Genomic DNA, 22,576 nt, shown 5'->3' on the forward strand with positions numbered 1-22,576 from the left:
TTAAAGAACAACACATCCTTCCATGGGACAGTCAGCTGTTTGGGGTTTACGCTTCCTCTACTTTTGCTGGATGCCCTTGATAACAGTATTCCTATCTCTGATTTTCTCTCTTGTGCATAAAAAGGAAACCACTCCTCAATTCACAAAGATGTCAGAAAAGTTATGGCTGTGAAGTGACAGACACTAATTGTTGTGATGTACAATAGTTAAATTTCTATGAAGTCAGTGATGAGGTCAGGAATGATTCACATCAATCACAGTCATGTTGAAAGAATAGAAGATACACAATGGGATTGTGCTTGATACTTATCTTCAGTAAGAAGGATTTACAATAAACTCTGCCAGGCACAGCATAACAGTGGCTGTTCATCTTTGTTTGAATTAGTTTAGTTTGGGTTGGGGTTTTTTTTCAGATTATTTTTCTCTTTATAGAAGTTTTGCAAGCCTTTTTTGCACTTAAGGAAGGCACATTCATAGCACTTGGCTTGGTTTTTGTATACTTCCGTCTCAATCTACCAACCATGGAGACTGACTTATTAATGATGTACTTCAGCGACTCTGGCATTCTCCTCGAAATGATGCAAAGAAGTCACCAAGGTTTGTCAAGAAGGTAGAAGAGAAAAACCCTTCAAACCCTTCCTCCTTTGAAGGTTTCCAACAAAAAGGTGAAAGAATCACGTTTCACTGCAACCTACAAACTAACTACCCATCAGTGAGAAGTTATGTAGCACTTGGGAAACTTTCAGAGCAACAGTTAGCTAAACTTCCATTATGACCCCCTAAGATATTTTTAGGATATAAGTGATGTTGAACTTCTAAGAAACATTATTTTTAGCTCTTTGACTGTCGTTGAAAGACATTCACGGCACACTGCAGTTTCCCTAAATGGCAGCAGTCCCTCGCTCACCCCCACAGGAGACAGGAAGAGAGTGGGGGGAAAAACAACAACATTGCATCAATCTGGCACACCGGGAGTATGGATAATCCCAAAGGCAGCCACTGCCGCGGGCGGACTGGGTGTTTATCAACATTGGGACACCTGAGAAGAGCAGGAGATCCAGGGCCGTGCCCGGGGCGGGGCCGGGCCGGGCGGGGCGGGAGGAGGGGCGGGGCGGCCGGCTCGGCGGGCCGCGGGAGCCCATATGCTGCGAGCCAGCAGGGCGGCCCTGCGCTAGGCGGGTAGTGCCGGGCTAGTCTTCATCCCTGAGGAAAGAAGGGAGGGAGGAAGCGGAGCAGAAGGAGGCAGCTCGCCGTCCGCTTGTGCTGGTGAGGTACATGAATTCGTGCTGGGTGTTGTCTCCTCCCTTCTCCCGCCTTCTAAGTTTGTTCGCTTGCAGAGAGTAGCGGGGTTATTCGTTCTTTATTTATCTGATGAGCGAGTAGCTGGCTAATTAACATTTGCGAAATAAATCTGGCTTCCTAAAATGTCCTCTTTTTTTTTTTTCTTTTTTTTTTTTTTTTTTTCTCTCTCTCCTTTGCCATACTTAAGGGATTGTAAGAGCTGCTCTGTTCAGGGGAGGAGGGTGTCTCACTTCTCCGCCTTTCTGGGTTTGCGGTTCCATGCCTTGGACAAACAAGTTTTCCAACCGCTTTGTATAAAGCTGCTGTAGACCGCATCCATTAGTCCCGAACCCGGTTTCCGTGTCCCTGTCTTAAGGAAGGGTTTGTTGGGGCTTGGGGGTTTAAATGTCTGTGGCAAACAGGACGCAAACTTCAGTGCAGTTTTACTGTCTGGTGTGACTAATCCTTCAGAAGATTGCCCCTAAATTTCATTGTCTGGAGGTTGATTGCCTTTTTTTTTTTTACTAAGCAGAAAAACTTTTTTTTTTTTTCCCCTTCTCCCTGTTTTTTTTATCCCGATGGCCCTTTCAGGGTCTTTCTCGTCCCCTGAACCGTAGAGGGAAAATTCGCAGCCACTCGAGCATTGTGATGAAACAGCCCATTCAAAGCAGTGATGGTTTCTCCCGCCCCTTGTTCCTGCTGCCGCTCCCGGGTTCCTATTTCTCGAAACGATTCTTTTCTTACTACAGGAAAACTGTTTTATCGTCTCCCCTCACCCCGGTTTTTCCATCAACGGCACCCACCCAAGAAACTCGCAAATCCTGCATGGAGCTTCTCCGCTCAGCCGTGGGCTGCAACACAGGGACGCCCCCCCGAGAGCGTCGGGGCAGCTCTGCCGCCCGGGCCTCGTTAGCGCCGGGAGGTCCATGCCGGCTGGGAGGCTGCCGCTGGGCGGGAGCCGTCGCTCTCAGAGCGTCGGGGGGTACTCCGTACGGACACTGTCTCGATAAAACGTATTAGACGAAAGGGGGAGATACGGAACGCTTTCATAAAGAACCTTTGCTCTAAGGAGAACTTTATAAAGCTTTTGTTTGTTTCTGTTGGGGTTTTTTTGTTGGTTGCCAGAGTTTTTGCCTGTGCTCTTGGCCCGGCTGCAGTCATTGACACTGCAGGCTGGCGGCGGCCGGAGGCTGTGCGAGGGGCAGGACCGGCCCGGCTACCTCCTTTGTTCCCGCAGGGGCGGCTGCAGCCGCGTGGCTGAACGCGCCTCTCTCCCCGCTCTTTCTCTGCCCCTTTCTCCCTTCCTGGGCTGCTCCGCAGACGCCTCGGGGTGAGGGGGTGGTGTGAAAGCTGACGATGGGTTTGCGCTAATTTCGGGTTTCGCGAGGGAGCCGGTCAGCGGCGACAGCAGTCGGCGGAAACACCACGGAGGCGGCCGTGGGGGTCCTCCAGCCCGCACCAGTGTAAGTTTGCGGGTATTTTCGAGCCTCCTGGGTTTCAAACAATTTTGTGAGAGTTTAGGATGCTCCTAGCGCCGAGGTGAGGGTAGGTACTCTCGGGCACAGCCCCGGGGGCGGCGGCTCCAGGCTGGGCGGGAGAATGGAGCGGCGGGGCCTGGGAAAAGGGTGAGTCGCATCGTCTCACCCTAACTACAGGGAGCACGGGGAACACCTGAGATTTTTTAGGAGCAGCTTTAACTGCTTCTGAGCAAGACCTTGGAATATCTAGAGATGGGAGACTGGCTTTACTCCACCGTACGCACCTAAGTGATAACAAAGGCCCCTAATTCCATTCTGCCTGTGCAGAGCTTGGTACATGTTGCTTTCTTATGCTGCAGCATCCACATCTAGTGACTGCCAAGGCTTACACCTGAATGTTGAAACTACTAGTGCAACTGTTGAAATCTATTTTGTGTGCTGATGTCTTGTTCCCATTCCTCCTCCCCAGTTCTCGAGTTTCTCCTAGCACTTGGAAAGGGAAAAGGACAGGGTTAGTAAAAGGATAGATTATTTTGGAAGGGGAAAATAATTGCATTTGAAGAGAGGATAAACACCAGCGCTCCCCCCCCCCCTTAATGAGGCTGGCAGGAATTAAAGCACTGTTGATAACAACAGCCATGGAATATTCTAGCAGTATTCCAGAAGGCTGGACTGTCACAGAGCTGTGTGCTGCTCTGATATTTTGGAAGTTACTGGTTGCTCTGCAAAGATCTATTTTAGCTGTTGCCTGTTACATGCAGAAATGTAGTGTCTTGGTGAAAACACAGGCTTTGTCACTGCTAAAGTTTTGGGTTGGGTTGGTGTTTGGGCTTTGTTTTTGCTTAGAAATACAATAGTATCTGCTTACTAGTTTTCTTCCACTGAGTGAATCACTTTCTACCTTCTCTAAGATGCTATGTAATAAAGAAGCAAACTGGTTGCTCACATTGCCCAAAGCAGGAGTTGGGACAGTCTCTGACATCTGGCCAGACTGGAGTAGTGAGTATTGAAGCTGGAAATGGTAATTAACCTACAGATTAGGGAGAAGCATGTGGAAAACCCTGCAAGTCATTGCTTATCGTTTGAAATGCCAGTGGCTCGTGTTCTGTGTTACTCTGCACCCAGTGTTAGGCACTTGATGTCCTGAGCATTGCCTCACCTCCTATGGTTATCAGCCTATGCCTGAAGAATTATCTGGGTAATCTTTTAACTTGACAATGTTGCTTGCTGGAACTACTGAAGTATTGAGGGCTTTTTTTTTTTGTTAGGTTGAGTTTTGGAGTTGTTGTGTTTTGGGTTTTTTTTTTGTGAGGAAAACTTGCTGTGGTTTTCCTGTTAATGCAGTAGGTTTGCTGGACCTTGCAACTGGTAGAAACTGGTGGAGGGAACCAGAAAGTGTTGGATTAACATTGCACTACTAGTTCTTCCTTCCACATGGTGTTTGCAGAGTTCAATACTTTTGTCCGTTTCCCGGGATGTGTACATCTCGGGTGAGGCTATCTGAATAGTCATCTGACAATCAGTAATAACTAATCTTTCAGTTCTGGTGGAAAGCAGCATATGAACCACCTATGTCAAGCTAGCTGGGAGTGACAGCAGGATTTTCCACTTAACACAGGAGATATTGTGTATTTGGAATCTTTGCAACACTTGAGAAACTGTGTTCCAGGTCCTGAACTGAGGTCTGTGCATTCTTGAGTCTGACAAGACTAAAATCATAGGTATGGACACTTGGAAAGGTGTTTTTCCCTTTTTAAGTTTCACAAGTAGGACATTTGGCCCTGACAGCAACGTGGGCAATGCTATAGAAAGGTCTTTGAAAGATGACCCTTTACTTCGATTCTCTAGTCAGTGGGGAAATTGCCACAATATATGGAAGTAGGATGATGAAACAGCTCCTTTGCTTTGAAACTGCAGCTCTTTACAATGAACCTGTACCAGTCCTAAAGTTTACCTGTTGCTGGGTGACTTCATAGTTTGATCTTTGGCTTAGGTGGAGTTGTGGCTCCGAGATGATGCTTCTATGTGCAGCAACCCAGGAAAACTAACAGATTCTAAGGCTGCTTAATAACCCGTGGACAAATGGCCTTGAAAGGAGGAAATGTTCTAAGTGAAAGCAACTGAATTTGAAGGATTATGACACAGAGAAACACAGAAAGTTTACTTGCTGGAAGCCATTTTCACAAACTCAAGCTTGTGTGTTTGGTAACATCTCCAGAATGTTGGATGTAATCTTGAAGTTTGGTCACTCAAAGCACACAGGAACGTTGCTGTGTTCTAAAGGTAGACTATCACCTTTCGGGTGCAGCAACTTGGAAGTATAGAACTCCCTTTGTCAGTGTGGATCATATTGTTGGAAGTGCTTGGGGACATAGTGGCAGAGGAGGGGACTTCAACTAGTTGTCTCTGCTCAGAGTTGAGGCAAACTGCTGCTAAGTGAATGAACTTTTTGGCACAAGAAGTCACTTTCTGCTTATATTTCTGCTGCTGCATCCTGCAACTTCTGTTTCTTTCAGTTATGGAAACCTAAAGAGTTTTGTGCTGATAGACTTAAGTTGGCCTTTTGTCTTAGGACAGGAAACTGCTGCTCATCATACATCACCACAGTGTGCCAAGTCATAGAATCAATAACGTTGGAAGAGACCTCAAAGATCAAGTCCAACCTGTCACCCAAGACGTCATGACTACTAAACCCCCAAATGAGTGGTGTTCACAATCTGAGGATGTATGAATTTTCTTCTTGACTTGGCTTATTAAAGAGAGGTCTTTGACTTCAGTGTACTCTGGGGTATTGTAATCCCTGTGTTAAAACTAGACAAAGTGAGGTTTGCAACTGTTCCTTATAACTTTCCTGCTTTCCAATAAAATACATATTCACTGCATTATTAGTAGGAAACCCTTGTAGTGGTTTATTGGGGGGAATGGGGGGCAAAAGGACCGTACTTAGGAATAATTCTCTTCTGAGGTTCTGGTTGCTCTGACTGGGAGACCTGAGTGAAGTCTTGTGGTAACTACAAGTAGTGACTTTCTATTGCATTGTTCTAGCTCAACTTTCTAGAATGATCAGCCTGAATGGATGTCATCATCTGTTGTTTTTTTAACTTCTGCCTCAAGTCATCTGTCTTGTAAGCTTCTGCTCCTGTCTTTGTAGCTTCCTTCTAGAGTCCATAGACTGTTTTGTGGTTTGTCTCCCAGTGAATTTCACTTGTAGTTTCTACTTTACTTGTTGTTTCACTAAACTGCCCCTGTGGCAGTTCTGGTGCTGTGTGTATACTACTGCTGTATGTAGTTTTGTTGTGTTCTTGGCCTTACATTAGTCTGGCAGAGAAGTTTGTGTATATATAGGCATACGTGCAACAGACAAGTATTCTTCTATGTATATAAAAATGTTACTTTTACTGTCTCTGGATGTTATTAAATAGTGTGACCTACTATCCATTTCTCTTAAGTACAGACAAGTACTTCTGGTTAAATGCAAATGCATAAGTTCATTTAATTTAGAATGATTGTAGTCTTGGAGAAATCTCACTGCTTATTAAACATGTTGGGAGTGTTTTGCAGCTCTTGTTTGACTTTTCTTAGCTGATTTGAATCTTGAAGCTGGAGAATTCTGTTTTGTGGCTTGTTATGGCCAGTGACATGTCAGCAGCTCTCAGTGAGGGTACTTAAACTGTGGTAAGCTAGAAGCTGCAGGATGCTGTTCTTAAGTTGCTACAGCTTTTACTGTGTTATGTTTCTCATGAGTGTATGTGGGGGGTTGGTTCTTCTTGCCCTTTTTTTTATCATGAGCCCATGCTGTTCTTTCTCCCCACGTTTCATAACAAAAAGCAGATGAATGCTTCCTGTACAATCCCTGACTGTGTTGCATTACAGAAAGGGATGTATAAAAGGCCAAAATTCTCCTTGGTTCCCACAGAAGTAGGAGAGGATTAATGGGATTCATCCTACCAAGATTGTGGACAGGCTTAAACAAAGCCTTGTACTGCTAACACTCCAGCCAATCTGTGGCTCTCTTGTATACACTGAGGTGGTTCTTGATTCACTTTATCATAAAATCTGAGTTAGTTGCATTGTCATGTTTGCTTCAAGCAAGCCAGAGGCACCTCCAATATGCAGAGGTGGCTCTTTAATTGAATTAAATTGAATTCCATGTGCTGTTCATGTAGCTTTAATTTTAAATCTATTAAAAATGTAAGTTAATTTCTGCTGGAGCACCTTGAATGACTACTACTTCATGCTTCTATAGAAAATCTGTATGTATATCTATATACACACACTTCATTTTTACACTTCATTTACATGTGTTGAAGCAGTTTTAGCAAATTGATGCTGAACTACCCCAAATGGAAATTAACCTCCTAAGGGAAAAAAAAACTGAAATACAGATGTTAAACAAGAAGTGAATGCATGGTCATAGGCTGCTTGCCTGATTTGAATAGATTAATTTTCTAGTCATATAAGAAGACAACTCACTAGATTATCCAAGAAACAGACAGGGTCATTAATTCTCCTTCTCTTCCCTCTGCCTCAAGCAGAATACATTTTTCTCTTCCAGCATAAGGGCTGCTGCCAGCTATGTACAGCAGTGAACAGGAGGGGGTGAGAATGAACAAGGCATGACTCTGTTAAGGACCAAGGGAACAGAGTGTGCAATGTCTGTAAGTGCTTGTAGATCTGTAAGGAAAGATAGTGGCTTAAGCAATATTTGCTCTTGGTGATCTCAAGAGGAGAGCTTTGAAGTGTTGTGGCAACAGCACCTCCGTTACATTTGTGGAGTGATGAACTATTAGGGGGTTATCTTAAAGGGGTTCTCTTCCTTGTGATTTTTTCACTCATCAGACAGCTCATCTTTTAATTATAGGCAGACGACTACTCTAGATATTGATAGAAGTACTGTTTTCCTCCAGAGCTGCTGCTTCTCTAGTCTGATCTTGTAGTTAAGAGAACCATCTTAGGTTTCTAGGAGACCTTTGTATGTTGGTGTGTGCTTTTTGCTCGAGGTGCATCCCTGCATGGTGGCTTCAGTCTGTGTTAGACTTCCTGGGTGTATATGTGTGGTGGTGGAGGCATGGCCTTGAATCTGAAAACCTGGACACTTCCCCAGCAACAGAGAGAATTTGTTCTATAGTGTCTAGTATCCCTGTGCATAGGATTGGGACCTGATTTGCTCCTTAATTTCTGCAGTGGGTATAAAGAATCGAAAAACAGCTCTGTTCCTGACTACATGACTTGAGTCATCTAAGTGGAAGAGTTTAGCAAAAAATATTTTGATTCTTACTGGCCAGCTACCATTAGCATAGGAGCCAACATTAGGGTTCTGCAGCCCAGGATCTTCACACTCATGTGTGCATGGTTTGCTGGTGAACAAACCTGCATACTTGTCTGGCAGGGCTATACTTGTATGCTTGGGAACACAAACTACTGGAGGAAAAAAATCTGCAGAAGGGGGTGATTCCAATATCTTAAGGGGGCCTACAAGAAAGCTGGTGAGGGAATTTTTAGGTGCCAGGTAATGCTAGGACTAGGGGGGATGGAAAATAAATAGAAATGGGTAGATTCAGATTGGATGTTAGGAAGAAGCTCTTCACTATGAGGACGGTAAGACACTGGAACAGGTTGCCCAGGGAGGTGGTAGAAGCCCCATCCCTGGAGGTTTTTTAAGGCCAGGTTTGATGTGGCTCTGAGCAACCTGATCTAGTGTGAGGTGTCCCTGGCCATGGCAGGGGGTTTGGAATTAGATGATCCTTGAGGTCCCTTCCAACCCTAACAATTCTATGATTCTGGAAGTTCTGTCATGCTCAGCTGCAAATGGAGTATAGAAGGTGTCTAGATGGTTAGTCAGCATGGTACTTGTCTAAGGTTAATGAGCCATGCATAAGAGAGAAGGTGAGTTTATGCAGTTGAGCTGATTGAGAAATCCACAGGGGATGAAACTTTGCTATGGGAACTCATGAACTTGCATATCTCAAAGCTGTGCTAACTTAAATCTGGAGAGAACTAGTCCAATAGGACACTAAAGAAATCCCACCAGTTCTTGTACTCTGTAACTAGTATTTGACATTTTTAATTCCATGTTTTATCATCACTGGGCTAACTGAAAATAAAAACCACAACACAATAGCCCATCCTTGCCCTTGCCCTGCATTCTAATCTACAAACTGAACTTCTCATTTGTTTGTCTTGCTGCCTCAGTCCCCACATGCTAGTGACAGATGTAATGTTGAAAGTTTTACTGTAAACTCTTGCTGCAATATGGGAGGTCTGTCTAAACTTTGATGCTGAGTTGGGGTCATATGCTGGGCTGTAGTCTGAGGAAAAGGGATAGACTGGAGAGCAAATGAGAGAATGCTTGGAAGAAAAAACTTGTAACATGGAACTACGATTGTAATGTCTAATATGGTTTAGAAATAGTCATGGTTACAGCAATGTTAGCCTGTTTAAGTGAGTCCTTCATACACTTTCTAACTCACTGTATTTAATGTCTTTTTTTTTTTTTTTTGAAAGTAGTATTGGTAGGTAGGAAAAGTTTCAAAGTGGTGCCCACAGAAAGGCAGCTTAAGCCACTAGTCTTTTTGCATTTAGCTGTCAGTCCTAAATTTGACTTCCTGTTTTAGTTTGGCAGCTAAGGTGGAAAAGTTTGCTTCAGGTAGTTGTTCAGCTTGATCTTGAGGTATGGCTTGTAGACTGCAATAGAAATCACCTTAGGTTTGTGGGCAAAAATAAAACAACAGGAAATAACACCTATAGATCTAGTTGCAGATTAATATTTGAATGGACTTACTTAAAACAGGCAGTAAAAAGAGTTACTGATCAGCTGGGGCTGTGATGTTGTAGCTCTTTGCCATAAAGGTGGTAGGAAACAGGGATTCAGCATTAAGGTGTAACTGGAAGACTTGAATTCTTAGTGTGAGCTTTGGACTGGATCCTTAGCTGCTTGATACTTCACAGTTGTGCTCTCTAGTATGTGGAAAAACGTTTCTTCAACCTTCAGTTTCAGTTAATCTTCATCTCAAAGCTTGCTGTGTGTCAATGGGATATCCTTGCAAGGTTGTCTGAAATAGACTAATGGGGGATTGACTGAAATAGAGTAATGGGAGATAGGATCAGCTTGCCACTCTTTTTTTTTTTTCTAATGGTTTTTGTGGTCCTCACCCATTTGTTCAGGCAAGGTGTATTTATCATATTGAGATGAAGTGATACATAGTCACTAGAAAATTCTTTATGCCACTCATACAGGAGCTTCCAGATAAAGTTCCAACTGCAAACAGAAATTATATACTATGAAATGGCAGGGGGAGGGAGCTTTCTAGAGGCTGTAGGAAGTGCTGACTGAAGTCTCGCTCTAAACCAGAAAGACTAGTGCTGTGCAAATGGTTTTGATTCTTAAGGTCTGCCATCCATGCCTCACAAGGTCATGTTAATAGCCGTTTTTGGCTTAGCAAAACTTTGCCAGACTCTTAAACTTCAGAACATTATCCTTACTGTCAGCACAAATGGCTCTTTTCACACAATCTTCTGCACACTAGGCAAAGATTTTCGTGTTGATGCTTGTGTGTTTTGTGCAAAATCCCTTGAATGACTCATGATTTAGAGGCTTTCATTATGGAAAAGAATCCTCCCTTTGGCTTGTTTTGGGAGGACCCTGCAGTGGATATAGCAGGTTAAAGCAGCTGCAAACTGCAGTCCAAATGTAGGCTGGTTCTTGAAAGGTGTGGTCCTGCTCCTCTGTCCGCATAGTAGATGTTTCAGGGACCTGGTGCTGCTGAAAGGAACTTAAGTCTATCCATTCTGGCAGATGTCTCCATTTAGAATTGCTTGGAGCAGCTGGGAACCTTGCTTTCCACTCAAAAGTTACACCAAGTGCAAAATTTCTCTAGAAACTAAATCTTGAGTGGCAGTTAGCTGTTTCCTGACAGTGTTAAGCATGTACAACCTGTTCCTGACTCCAGCCCTGTAGGAGTTGAAATTGTTTGCTCAACTGCCATCTAACATTGCCTTCTTCAAATGTCTCTGCCATTGAACACTCTAGAGATTGCCCCAGCTCTTACAAGTGTTATACATCAATGAGAAGCTGCAAGTGGTCATAGCTTTCAACATCTTATTTTTTAGCATGCTGCTGTAGTTACTTCTGATGTAGAGCTCGCCTGGAGGAACTGCTGTACATTGCTTTATTACAAACCAGGTTGGTCTTGACAGAGCAACTTCTGATCACTTAAGGAGTTTTGCAAGGTGTTGAATGGTTTACCTTCTGAAAACTTGGTGTCTGTTCAAGTCCTCAACAGCTGCACAAAAAGCATCTAAGAATGCTGATTCTACCGTTCCAGGAAACTGTATCCTAACTGTAAGTTGTTGGCAAACTAAGGAACTAGGAACTTGCAGGCTCCAGAGAGGTCCCAAGGTGTGGAAGGTCCATGTGGTCAGGATGACAGGGCCTGCCTTCTCATGGGGAAGAGTGGGGATAAGGTTGTCCCCAGCTGGCAGCAGTAGTAAGTTTTTGATTGAGTTTAATCATCCAGTGGAACTGCACTCTTAAACTGAGTGGCTCTTTGACACAGCCAAAGATAAGACATGGACCTAGAGATGAGCAGTTATTAAATGACTTCTCTTTGAAGTTAGCTAAAGCCTGAGGTGTTCTTTCTTGTAGATCTCCTGCCCATTCTTTATTCAAGAGTCATTGATGTGAAAGAGACAGTTGCTACAAGCTGAGAGGTAAAAAATGATTGTATTTCAAATAGTGCTTTCCAGAGTCTAGGATAATTACTTATGGTCTAAACTTACTTTCTGCCCTGGGCAGAAGGAGTGAAAAGTAAGTGGACATTGATCTCTGTCCTAAGAGAGAAGTTGTGCGGGGATGTGGTGTATCAAAACTATTACAGATTAATTGAAGCCAAGCCTGTCTGTTGTGCCATATCACAATGAGCAGCTGGAAAGGAAGGCAGCTACTGTTTATGGGTACATGGTTCTCCTAATCTGCCTCTCATCTCAGAGTGGATCTAAGAGCTTCCAATCCACAAATAAGAAAATGTACACTGAGAGGCAAAATAGCTTAATTATGGTCAGAAAAAGGACGGTCAAGCATGGTTTTATCTCTGCTCCATGGTGTTTCCTCTTGCCAGGGAGAACATGTTGGTGAGGTGTTTTGGTTTGCTTCTTTCCTCAAAATTATGGAAATCAGTTGGTAGTGAATAGCTCCTATAGTGACTCACCTGTTCTCTGCTTAAGGGAAGGAAAGCATGACTAAGCCCAAAGGATGGGTGTGCAAATGGCCTATGAAAAGTTCTGACAGTGAAAGACTCTACATGTGCATGGGCACTTTCAATACAAGTATCCGGGGGTTTTGAGGGAGATGGGGGGTACGTATAGGCCTCCTTACATTTTATCAGTGTTGCTCATCTATAATTGCATTTTAAGGTTTTACCTGACGGGTATGTTTCTGAAGAGGATTCTGAGCAACTTCTGCCTGCTAAAGGCTGATCTAATTTCCTTGAACTAGATCAAGGAAATGACAGCTTAGACTGTTCCATCCTTTAATCTCTTCATCTTGTGGCTTGCCTTTTCTTCAAGGAAAAGCCTCTCTCTAGCATCTCTGACTTTGAGGAATGGGATGCTAGGGAGCAAGAAATTTAGTTTATGTACATCTCTTGTCCCCTGCTACCTGCTCCATGGTGACTTCTGTATGGTTTTTCTCACCTTTGTGGATATTTTTGTTCGTTTTTCTGGGGGCTTTTATTCTTCCTAGTGGCAAACAACTGTCGGGTATGTTAGTTTCACTGCTAGTTTTAAGTGATCTGTCACTGTGGTTTTGACTGTCTCCTTTTAGCAGATGATGTGGGCAGCTGCAAATTGTTGGCAAAACATGTTATCCAAGCATAACCTGAAAACACTATTTGGTGACTAGGATTCCTGTGTTTACCAAGTTAGACTTTACTTCAAGTGGTTAAACAGATGGCATTGTGCTCCCTTTCAGAAAAGTCAGCTGCTTTTAAATTATGATAGAATAGAATTAACCAGGTTGGAAGAGACCTTTGAGATCATAGTGTCCAACCTATTATCCAACACCATCTAATCAACTAAACCATGGCACCAAGTGCCTCATCCAGTCTCTTCCTAAACACCTCCAGGGATGGTGACTCCACCACCTCCCTGGGCAGCACATTCCAATGGCAAATAACTCTTTCTATGAAGAACTTCTTCCTAACATCCAGCCTAAACCTCCCCTGGTGCAGCTTGAGACTGTGTCCTCTTGTTCTGGTGCTGGTTGCCAGGGAGAAGAGACCTGTCTACAGCCTCCCTTCAGGTAGTTGTAAACAGCAATAAGGTCTCCTCTGAGCCTCCTCTTCACCAGGCTAAGCAATCCCAGCTCCCTCAGCCTCTCTTCATAAGGCTTGTGCTCCAAACCCCTCACCAGCTTTGTTGCTCTTCTCTGGACACATTCCAGCCACTCAATATCTTTCCTAAAACTGAGGGGCCCAGAACTGGACACAGTACTCAAGATGTGGCCTAACCAGTGCTGAGTGCAGGGGGAAAATGACCTCCCTGCTCACATTATTCCTGGTCACACTATTCCTGATACAGGTCAGGATGTCATTGGCCTTCTTGGCCACCTGGGCCCACTGCTGGCTCATGCTCAGCTTACTATCGACCAGTACCCCCAGGCCCCTTTCTGCCTGGTTGCTCTCCAGCCACTCTGACCCCAGCCTGTAGCATTGCATGGGGTTGTTGTTGCCACTGTGTAGAACCCAGCACTTAGATGTGTTAAATCTCATGCCGTTGGATTCTGCCCATCTGTCCAGCCTGTCAAGGTCCCTCTGCTGAGATTTCCTGCCCTGTAACCGATCAACACCTGCCCTCAGCTTGGTGTCATCTGCAAACTTACTGATGATGGTAGTAGGCAAGTTGACTAACTAGGCTGATTCCCTTTGGGTGGTGTGGGAATTTTTTGCTGTTGTTTTCCTGACCTTGTAAACTTAACTGGGGTGATGTGTTGCTGTAGCATTTGCGCTAACTGGCCAACTTCATGCCGAGTACAGCTTTTTGAAAAAGAACACAAGTAAGTAAATAGGTCAGAGGAAAGCTAGAACACCTCCTTGTTCTTGGGAGGTAGTGGGTATGTTCAGACCCACTCCTCCAAAAGAAGCTATCAAATGTCTGGATTTCTGTGATGTTCCAGCTTGTTTGCATCTGAAACAAGAGTAAGCTTTGCAGTAGCATCTACCGTAAAGTTGCTGAGTTTATAACTCTGAGATGCATTGTTTAACTTCATGTTTCTAAAATAAAAAGGGTTTAAAATGATCCTATAAAAAGTGCTGGCTGGCTTGTATTCACCAGACTGCCCATACAGCTTTTCTGTTATGCACTACAATCTGCAAGCCTCAACTGCACCAATGCAGAGTTTCCATTTTGGGCAGTTGCCTTCCCGTGGCAGATAACTACACCCCAGAATTGCACCAAGTTTTCTTATCTCTGTGTAGTCTGTTGCACTCTCATGCTGCCTAGTTGCAAGAACTCCAGTGTGTAAAAATGTTGCCTGTAATTTCTAATGCAATAGTGATAGCTTGTGTTCCCTTTCTATAGGAGTTGTGTCTCCATGCAAGAAGTGCCTACCTAGTGGGGTGCCGTTCCTTATGACTCTGGTCCTACAGATCTTGCCTGATAGAGCTCACTCTTGAGTTTTTAGGGGATAAACAAATAATTGCTACTTCAGGCTGCTTGTTATATAGAGACGGTTCTGGCTACAAGAATTGAATTCTGCAACCCACAGGGTGATGAGGCTGGACCTGGATGGCTTTCTGTGCTTTGAATTCTTTCCTTCACTAAAACCCTAGTTAGTAGCAGAGATGGTAGCACTGAGTGCAAGCTGTTTGGTCTGCACAGGCATAGCTGTAATGCCAGGGTGCCTAACCGAAGAGTGTCTGTGGTCCTGTCTGGTGTAGCTTGCTGCATAACCTGTAGTTTGGGTTGCGATCAGCTAAGAAGTGGAGGCCCTGATACATGAGATGTTTGGTAATAGGTGCTACTTGAGCATGATCATACTAGTGGCACTCTTTGGGTGACCTCAGGTGGTCTGTGGAAGTCCAGTGGCCTTTTCCACTGGGTGCCTGCCTGTGGGGAGAGGCAGGAGAGCAGTGCTGCCCTGCCTGAGGGGGGGAAGGTGCTAGGCGAGGAGGCTGTTGAGGTGCTACTAGGGATGGGGAAGGAAGGAACGGTGGACAGGGAGATGACACAGAGGTGGTGCCTACACTCTGGGTGGGAGGTGGTGGCCCTGTGAGGAGCCAGGGTTGGAGTGGACTGTGCTGAGGCCTGACCTGTCCCCCTGCCACAGCCTGCAGCCAGACTGGGGTGTGAGAGCTGACTTGCTCCATCCCTTGCCAGTCAGCTTCAGGCCTTCCTGGCAGAGTGCCAGGCAGGGCAGTAGTGGGAGGGGGGGCAGAGCAGGGCAGCTGCTGTGGCTGTGAGGGAGGTGAGGCCTGTCAGGGGCTCTGGCGGGTGGCAGTCTGGTGGCACTCCCACGTCTGGCAGCACGGGTGGGCCTCTGCTGGTTCTGGCTCTTCACTGGCTGCCCAAAGACAACTTGGGAATGTGATCATCTGCAGGGTGTAGTGCATCCCTCCTAGCTGAAAGGGTTTAAACAAAATACTGTCATCTGTTGGTTAATGGCAGTGGGGTTTTCCAAGAAAGAGTTTCTAGTGTCAGAACTGAAGCCTCTGTGTCAGGGTCCCCATCTCCTTCACCAGCCTCCCTCAAGGTTGCTGTGGGCTACTGACAACCTCTAATTTGCTGCCAGGCTTTGGGAGGTGTGTAGGTGGGCAGTGATGGGGAGTGTTTGTGTAGTCAACTGATTTCTATGACCAAACCTAAAACCAGCTCACTAAAACACTTCTCTCTCCCCTTACAATTGGTAGGTATTCATCTTCATGAAGGAAAGAAATGCATGAGAAGATCTGATTTACAACTGTAGTTTTCACTTCAAGATGCCACAAAAGGAAAATATTCTTCTGCAAGTCTCATCTTTCAAAACTGTCTATGTTCTTTCTACCAAAGAAAAACGTTTTTTGGGAAAGATGACTTGTGAAATCTATGAACAAAGCTGAATGAAAGGATACTGAATGAAAAACAACATGCCTTACAATGGACACTTATCTTGAAGTGGTGACACTGCTCTAAAACTAAAACACAGGCACTGTAAAAACACAGATCCTGAACAAGTGTAAGGCTTATAGAAACTGTATCAGAATGTTTGTTAGTCCCAGAAGAGTCAGAAAACGCCATTTTTTGCAGATATGTGCCACTTGCTTCATACTGTCTCTCATGTTTTTTTGGGAATCATTTGATAATCACATTATGAGCCATATGAAGTCCTATTCATACAGATACCTCATAAATAGCTACCATTTTGTGAATGACAGTCTGTCTATCAACAGAGAGAACTTGGACAGAATATCAAGCTACCAGTACTTGATCAACCATAGAGAGAAATGTCAGCATCAGGATGTCCTTCTCCTGTTGTTTGTGAAGACTTCTCCTGAGAACCGTCATCGGAGGGATGCTATCAGACAAACTTGGGGTAATGAGAAGTATGTTCGTTCTCAACTCGATGCCAACATTAAAACTCTTTTTGCTTTAGGACGACCAACAGATAATCTTCTGCAAAGAGAACTTCAGCTGGAAGACCAGAACTACAATGATTTGATTCAGCAAGACTTCTTGGATACTTTTCACAATCTTACTCTGAAATTGCTTTTGCAGTTTAGCTGGGTGAATGCCTACTGCCCTCATGCCAGGTTCATTATGTCTGCAGATGATGATATATTTATCCATATGCCAAATCTCGTTGCTTATCTTCAAAGTTTAGCACAAATGGGTGTTCAAGATCTCTGGATTGGTCGTGTCCATCGTGGATCCCCTCCCATAAGAGACAAGAGTAGCAAATACTATGTTCCATATGAAATGTACCAGTGGCCCTCTTATCCTGACTATACAGCAGGAGCTGCATATGTAATATCAAGTGATGTAGCAGCTAAAGTTTACGAGGCATCACTGACTCTCAATACAAGTCTCTATATAGATGATGTTTTTATGGGTCTCTGTGCCAATAAAGTGGGGATTGTACCACAATATCACGTATTTTTTTCTGGGGAAGGAAAGGCTCCATATCATCCCTGCATTTATAACAAAATGATGACATCTCATGGACATGTAGATGATCTTCACCAGCTCTGGAAGCAGGCTACAGATCCCAAAGTTAAAAAGTTCTCTTCAGGGATTTGGGGTAGAATGTACTGCAGACTAGTCAATATTGTGCTTCTCTGTAAACTGTACTATGAGGACACGTACCCTTGTTCTGCTGCATTTTCTTAATACTTGAATATCTGCATTGAAGATCCACTGAGCCAAAACAGAGCAACAACCTTTTAGCTGTTTATTCAAAATTATATATAAACGTGGAAAGAGGTGAAACTTAAATGTGAATAGTGGGGAGGGGGGAGGTAAGGAAAGCTGGTCCCAAATACTGGTCAGAAACTCTTACTGGAATAGCTCTCCTATTATATTCTGACTTTTTACATTGTAGCCTGTTCTTTTTGGTCTTTTCTTTAATATACAAGGGATGCAATTCTGGATGAAATTAACTGTAGTGGACCTGACTTCTAGGCTTTGAAATGCTTGGTTAAATATCTGTTACTTTGGACTTGTCGGTAAGTCTTTGGTTGGTTTGTTTTTCTAAAGCTATGTGAACTAAGGCACATGATAGAAAAACAATGCTATATTAAAATGGAGTAGACCTTTCAAAACATGAGGGAAATGGAACTTCTGACTTCATGAATGAGACTATTGCAGTAGTTTAAGGCAATGTAAATTGATAACAAATATTCAGTATTTCTCAGTGCTTCATAGAAAGTAAGTCTGGACCTGCACCATTGACAAACAGCAAGTGCTAGAAGTGAAGACCTGCTACAATCTTCTCAAAGCTCCCTAAATCTTTGAAGGAGGGGAATCAGTACTTGAGTGCCTTCTGACTTGGTTGTTCTAAGTAACAAAGGAGCTCCCTTTAGATCTGGAATGAACTTGAAAGGATAAAAGTCAAATATTGCTCACGTGACTGGTTTTGCTAATCTTTCTCTGCCTTTTGAAAATGCCAGTGGTATATTCAAACAGTCCAATCTTTAATAAGCTAAACAAGTTTTCTTCTAACAGTGCTTCTGCTTTCCAATATTTATGGTTCTAAAGATGAAAAGCAAGGAAAGGTTCCCAAGAACATAACAGCTTCAAATGAGCTATGAGTAAAAGACTTGGAAAACCCAGAATTTCATGCTTGTAGTAACAAAGAGGGTATTTTCTGCATGAAATTTGACTTCACATTGAAGGGGCAGGGAGATGTTGATCCACAGAAACTCAGTACACAAATCAAAATCACTAAAATATTTATCCTGAAGTCTTATGCACAAGATGTAAAAAAAAAAAAATATCAGGGTACTTGTTTCTACAAAACCCTGTGCCTTGAATATAGTTAAGTGTTAATATCACCTACTGGAGGAAATCTGTGTGGTATAAATCAGAATAGAACTAAGTGATGCTCAAACTCCAGCTGTGATGAGCTGTACTATGGTGCCATGTAAGTATCACAGAGAACCAAAGTTAAGGCTGTCTGCAGTCTTTTTGTGTATAGTTCACTCATGGTGTTTGTGAGACTCTCAGGACAGATATTTTAGTTACCAAACCTGTGACAGCTCTTCCTGGAGTGGACACAGCTCACACAAGGTATGGTCAGATGCTGCTTGTGAGCTGATGTGCTGGAACAAGTTCTAGGTCTTTGATTGTGTGGAGCAGTGAGATGCTTGATCTGTCTTCTGCCTTTACTGTAGAACAACTATACAGGACTTGGCAGTTTTAAGCTGCAAGCAGTGAACTTTGTTTAAATAGTTGCTACTGCTCTGGGAGCTGTGCTGCAGATTTTAATGGTGTATGTTAGCTAGCATAGACAGAATCCAGGAGCGAGCTTACTGACTGCTCTCTAAGCTGCCGTTTCAGGTGGATGGTAGGTAGCTACTGGAATTCAATGAAACATGTAATGTTTTCTAATTGGTTTTCCAGAAGGAAAGAGATAAGAACTGGACCTAAATCTTTGGTATATAAAGAGCCCACAACTAACTTATCAGCACCATAAAGAGTAAAGAATGTAAGTGCTATACTTGAAGGACAAATTCAGTTCCACTTATTGCCTGAACATACTGATTACCATTCTAAGGATGTGTGCCTTTTCTGAAAGAAACTAAGCATAAAACAACCTTTGATCTGTATAGCTTGTTGGCTTACAGAGAAATTAATGCACATATACAGAAAGTAGTATTCCATACTGAAGGAAAGCTGCTTCATCAGGTCTCTGACCTGTCGTGAGCCATTTAAATCAACAAGCTGCACAGCAAAAACTGCACTGCTCGAACAAGCCACCCTGTTTGCTGTAGGGAAAGAGGAACTTTCTGAGCAGTATGCAACCAAACTGTACTATTAAGGCTGCAGTTTTTCCAGCAGAACTATGCATTGGGAATTGTCTTCACTCATACAAGCAAAGGTAAAGCAAGTTTTAAGTAGATTAAACTCCTATAGGGTAATGACCTAGTTAACATCTAAAACACTGTTTAAATGTAGTTTGCCTTTATCTGGAAGTCACTTCTGGCCGTTGAAATGCTTTTACAGGTGGTTTGATTTTTGTTTGGATTGTTTCTTAATCTTAAAAGGGCCTTCATGTCTGTAGTATGGATTTCTTTTTGCTGCAGTGAAACGAAGTTGCTTGTTGAATAAAAAGGAAAGCATGAAGGCACTCCTTTGGGAAAAAACAGACGCTAGAAAACTTATTTCCTGGTTCTAAACAATCACTTCAGATTTGTACACCTTCACATGGAACCTTTTTTTAAGAACAGTCTTGGTGCTCCAATGCAGGGCTGTCAAGTTTTACTTCTGCAAATAAAACTTAACAGCCTGAATGGTCACTCCTCATTAAGAGTTTGACATTGTTGCACAACCTATTTAATGCTAACATTGTTTTTACCTGTTTGGTTTGCATCAGTTTCCCTTTGATATTACTGATTTTTATACGAAGTATTCAGTATTTATTCTTAAAGTTTGCTCTGTACCACAAAGACAATTGTTTTGTAAAATTTGTTCTGAATAAACAGACTTATTTCTTTTAAGAAAAAACAACACAAAATAACAGCAAAAGTAAAGCTCTCGTTGCCTTTTTCTAACTGACAGGCTTTTAAGTGCCACTCTGAGTTCCCTCTTAGGAGAAGACTTCAAACTGCTTCTCTCCCCACCTCCCCTCATGTCTTCCTTCCTTTCTGTTCTATGTTGAACAAAACATTTTCTGGAACAAAAGGAAAAATTGGTGTTTTCAAGAAAGGAGACAGCTCAAACTTGTTTACCAAGCTGCTAGCTCTAAAGTTACGTAAAACTCAGATATTAGAAGCACAACCAATTATAAATTTGGAGTTAATATTAACATGTTCTCTTTAGGCAATCATTCCTCAAGAGATGTGTATCTATCTGAACAAGTTCTATTTCAGATCACACTTTGCACCTTTTGAAAACTAGCTGATGGTTTGGAGACCAGTCAAAAGTAGTTTTCCTCGGGTTTAATTAAGTTTAGATAGTAATAAGTTGCATTTTTGTATGCCTCCCCTTTGACTAGCATAATGCAGTGAGCTAGTGCTTTTGGAAATGTAGTCTGATGCATCCAGTAAATTCTGTGTATATTTGAGAGAGGTACAGGCATAATATAAGTAAATTTTCTGAATGATACTAAAGAGAACAAACAAACTAAGCTGATGAGGATTGCAGAGTTTGGCTTGTTGCTGCGGGGTTTATTGTGGGTTTGGTTTTAATTGTTCCCTTTGGCCTAGAAACAGTGCAGTTCAACTGCATTATACTGGGTTTGCATGGTACTTTCATGTAATTTAACAGACTATTTGGTGGTTTAGAATACATCATTAATGTCTTGCTCAAGACTTTGCAGAAAGGGAGAAGAGATCGTCTTGCATTTAAAAACTCAGATGCTTCTCAGAGGCATGTGGCCAAATATGAATATCCTGAACAGAAGGAGATGATCTTTAATGCTGCTTTTTTTTGTTAATACATGTTAAGGCTTATTCTAATGACTTAAGTTTCTCATGTTATGTAACTAATACTTCAAGAACAAAAAAACCAAGAAGACAAGCAATCCACCCCCAGGCCTCTATCCAAAACAAACAATAAATCTTGTTAGTTCAGATGATAGACTGTGTATAAATGCATGGCTGGCAGTATTTTGGTAACGTGATTTTGTACAATTATTTATTAATCGTAGTGAATCTCAAAAGTTGTAGAAAATACACCATAAATGCAGTTACTTGCAATCTAAGAGCAAAAAAATAAGTGGATTGTATGTGCAGCCTTACCTTCTCCTTGTTGACAAGTTCTCATCACTTTCACTCATCACCAGGACTCTGCTAGATCCTCCTTGACTAGCTTCATGCATCACTTCAATCTGAAAAGGACCCATCAAAAGAGGAAATACATAATGGATGATGCTTTTATTTAAGGGATTTTAACTCTCTAAAAGAATAAAAATTATGCTACCCCTTCTAGTAAGTCAGTGAACAAGTTAAAATTGAGTGCTAGATGTGCAGGTGGAAAATCAAAAACACTTCCTATTTTTCCTGCTACTTTGCTCAGTAGTGGCAGGAGAGATGTTCTCGACTCCAGCTATGCCTTTAGCTTCTCTCCCATAGAATGTGAATTAGCTTCTGGGGTAGGCAATTACAGGGATAATAGTCCCGTCCTTAGGTGCTGAAATACTTTAGATTGGTGGGGTTTTTTCTGACCTGAACTCACCCCAGAGCTTTCCCATTGTCTGAGTTCTTTGTACTGCACCAGGCAGAGAAGTCTTGGGACTCTTCCTTGTGCCTCATGGAGGTGGTGGTAGTGCATAAGACAGTGACTACCTTCAGCTGCTGAGCAGAGCATATGTGTGTGCAAGGGTTGTCCCCAGACTGAAATGGACTGGGGCTTTTTAGATAATATTTTTATAAACATTAACCTACTTCCTTGCCTAGTCTTGTAGAGCTGGATCACTTCAACTATGCTCCAGGCAAGTTTTAAGCAGGCTTTTCCTCCTTTTGCCTGCAGCTTTTGGACTTCCACAAAGGCAGTCTCTTAGCATTCATTAAAACAGCTGCTGAATTTGCAGTTAATCCAAGCCAGTATCTAAACTCCAGTAGAGTCTTCATGAGCACTTTGGCTTAATTAAATGACTGATTCGGGGGGGGGGGGGGGGGGAGAAAGCAGTGGCCTAACAATCTAAATAGCTCAATTGTATAGCCAGTTGGTGGGGGTGAAGTAATTTAGAAACTCCTCACCTGAACTATTATCAGAACAAATAAAATACAAATTTATAGCAACAATGGGAGCAAAGGGGGTGTGTGTGTGTGTAATTTGTGCTGTCATCTTGTAGCTTGAAAAATGAATTGATGTTTTAATAAATCCCAGACCATTTTACTTAAATGTGTGGGAGGAACTGGTCACCTGTATTACTGATGAGATTAAGACTAATTTCAGAGTCACTTTCTGTGAGTTTAGACAAAGATGAGACCAGTTTTATGTTCCTGCTGACAATTTTATTCTGTGCCTTTGTACCAGTACTTTTTGCAGAAGCTGTGGGCTGTCTTGACCCTTTCAGGAAAGGAACTGAGTTTGATGTTTGGTTTTCAGCTTTAGGGAGATAAAGGTCAAATATATTACCATGTCAGGAGTACAGATAATAGAAGAGTTGGGTTGAAGTAGCTCAC

At 42.8% G+C, this 22,576-nt stretch overlaps 2 protein-coding genes across 6 annotated transcripts in view; one reads left to right on the plus strand and one right to left on the minus strand.

Moving 5' to 3' along the window:
- The window catches only part of MCF2L2 (MCF.2 cell line derived transforming sequence-like 2), a 146,934-nt gene that overhangs the window by 63,175 nt on the left and 61,183 nt on the right, over nucleotides 1–22,576 (minus strand). For all 3 annotated transcript variants that reach the window (XM_068145109.1, XM_068145107.1, XM_068145106.1), the window contains exon 15: nucleotides 21,188–21,276. In XM_068145109.1, coding sequence (XP_068001210.1) covers nucleotides 21,188–21,276 — 89 coding nt within the window. The remainder of the gene's footprint in view (nucleotides 1–21,187; nucleotides 21,277–22,576) is intronic.
- On the plus strand, nucleotides 1,156–22,045 carry B3GNT5 (UDP-GlcNAc:betaGal beta-1,3-N-acetylglucosaminyltransferase 5). Of its 3 annotated transcripts, none has more exons than XM_068145112.1 (2): nucleotides 1,156–1,271; nucleotides 15,662–22,045. In XM_068145112.1, the coding sequence occupies exon 2, from the start codon at nucleotides 15,993–15,995 to the stop codon at nucleotides 17,115–17,117; it is 1,125 nt and encodes a 374-aa protein (XP_068001213.1). In that variant the 5' UTR covers nucleotides 1,156–1,271; nucleotides 15,662–15,992; the 3' UTR covers nucleotides 17,118–22,045. The 3 variants fall into 3 exon arrangements, with proteins under 3 accessions (XP_068001213.1, XP_068001212.1, XP_068001214.1); XM_068145111.1 differs by having other exon boundaries at nucleotides 1,156–1,266; XM_068145113.1 differs by lacking the exon at nucleotides 1,156–1,271 and adding an exon at nucleotides 2,591–2,744.

Source organism: Melanerpes formicivorus, unplaced genomic scaffold (assembly GCF_026170545.1).
Source record: "Melanerpes formicivorus ecotype bairdi unplaced genomic scaffold, bMelFor1.0.p_v2 SCAF_12, whole genome shotgun sequence".
Lineage (NCBI taxonomy): Eukaryota > Metazoa > Chordata > Aves > Piciformes > Picidae > Melanerpes > Melanerpes formicivorus.

What these genes read in the sequence shown, in the direction of transcription:
- B3GNT5 (XM_068145112.1), top strand. Translation starts at nt 15,993, where the DNA reads ATGTTTGTTAGTCCCAGAAGAGTCAGAAAACGCCATTTTTTGCAGATA.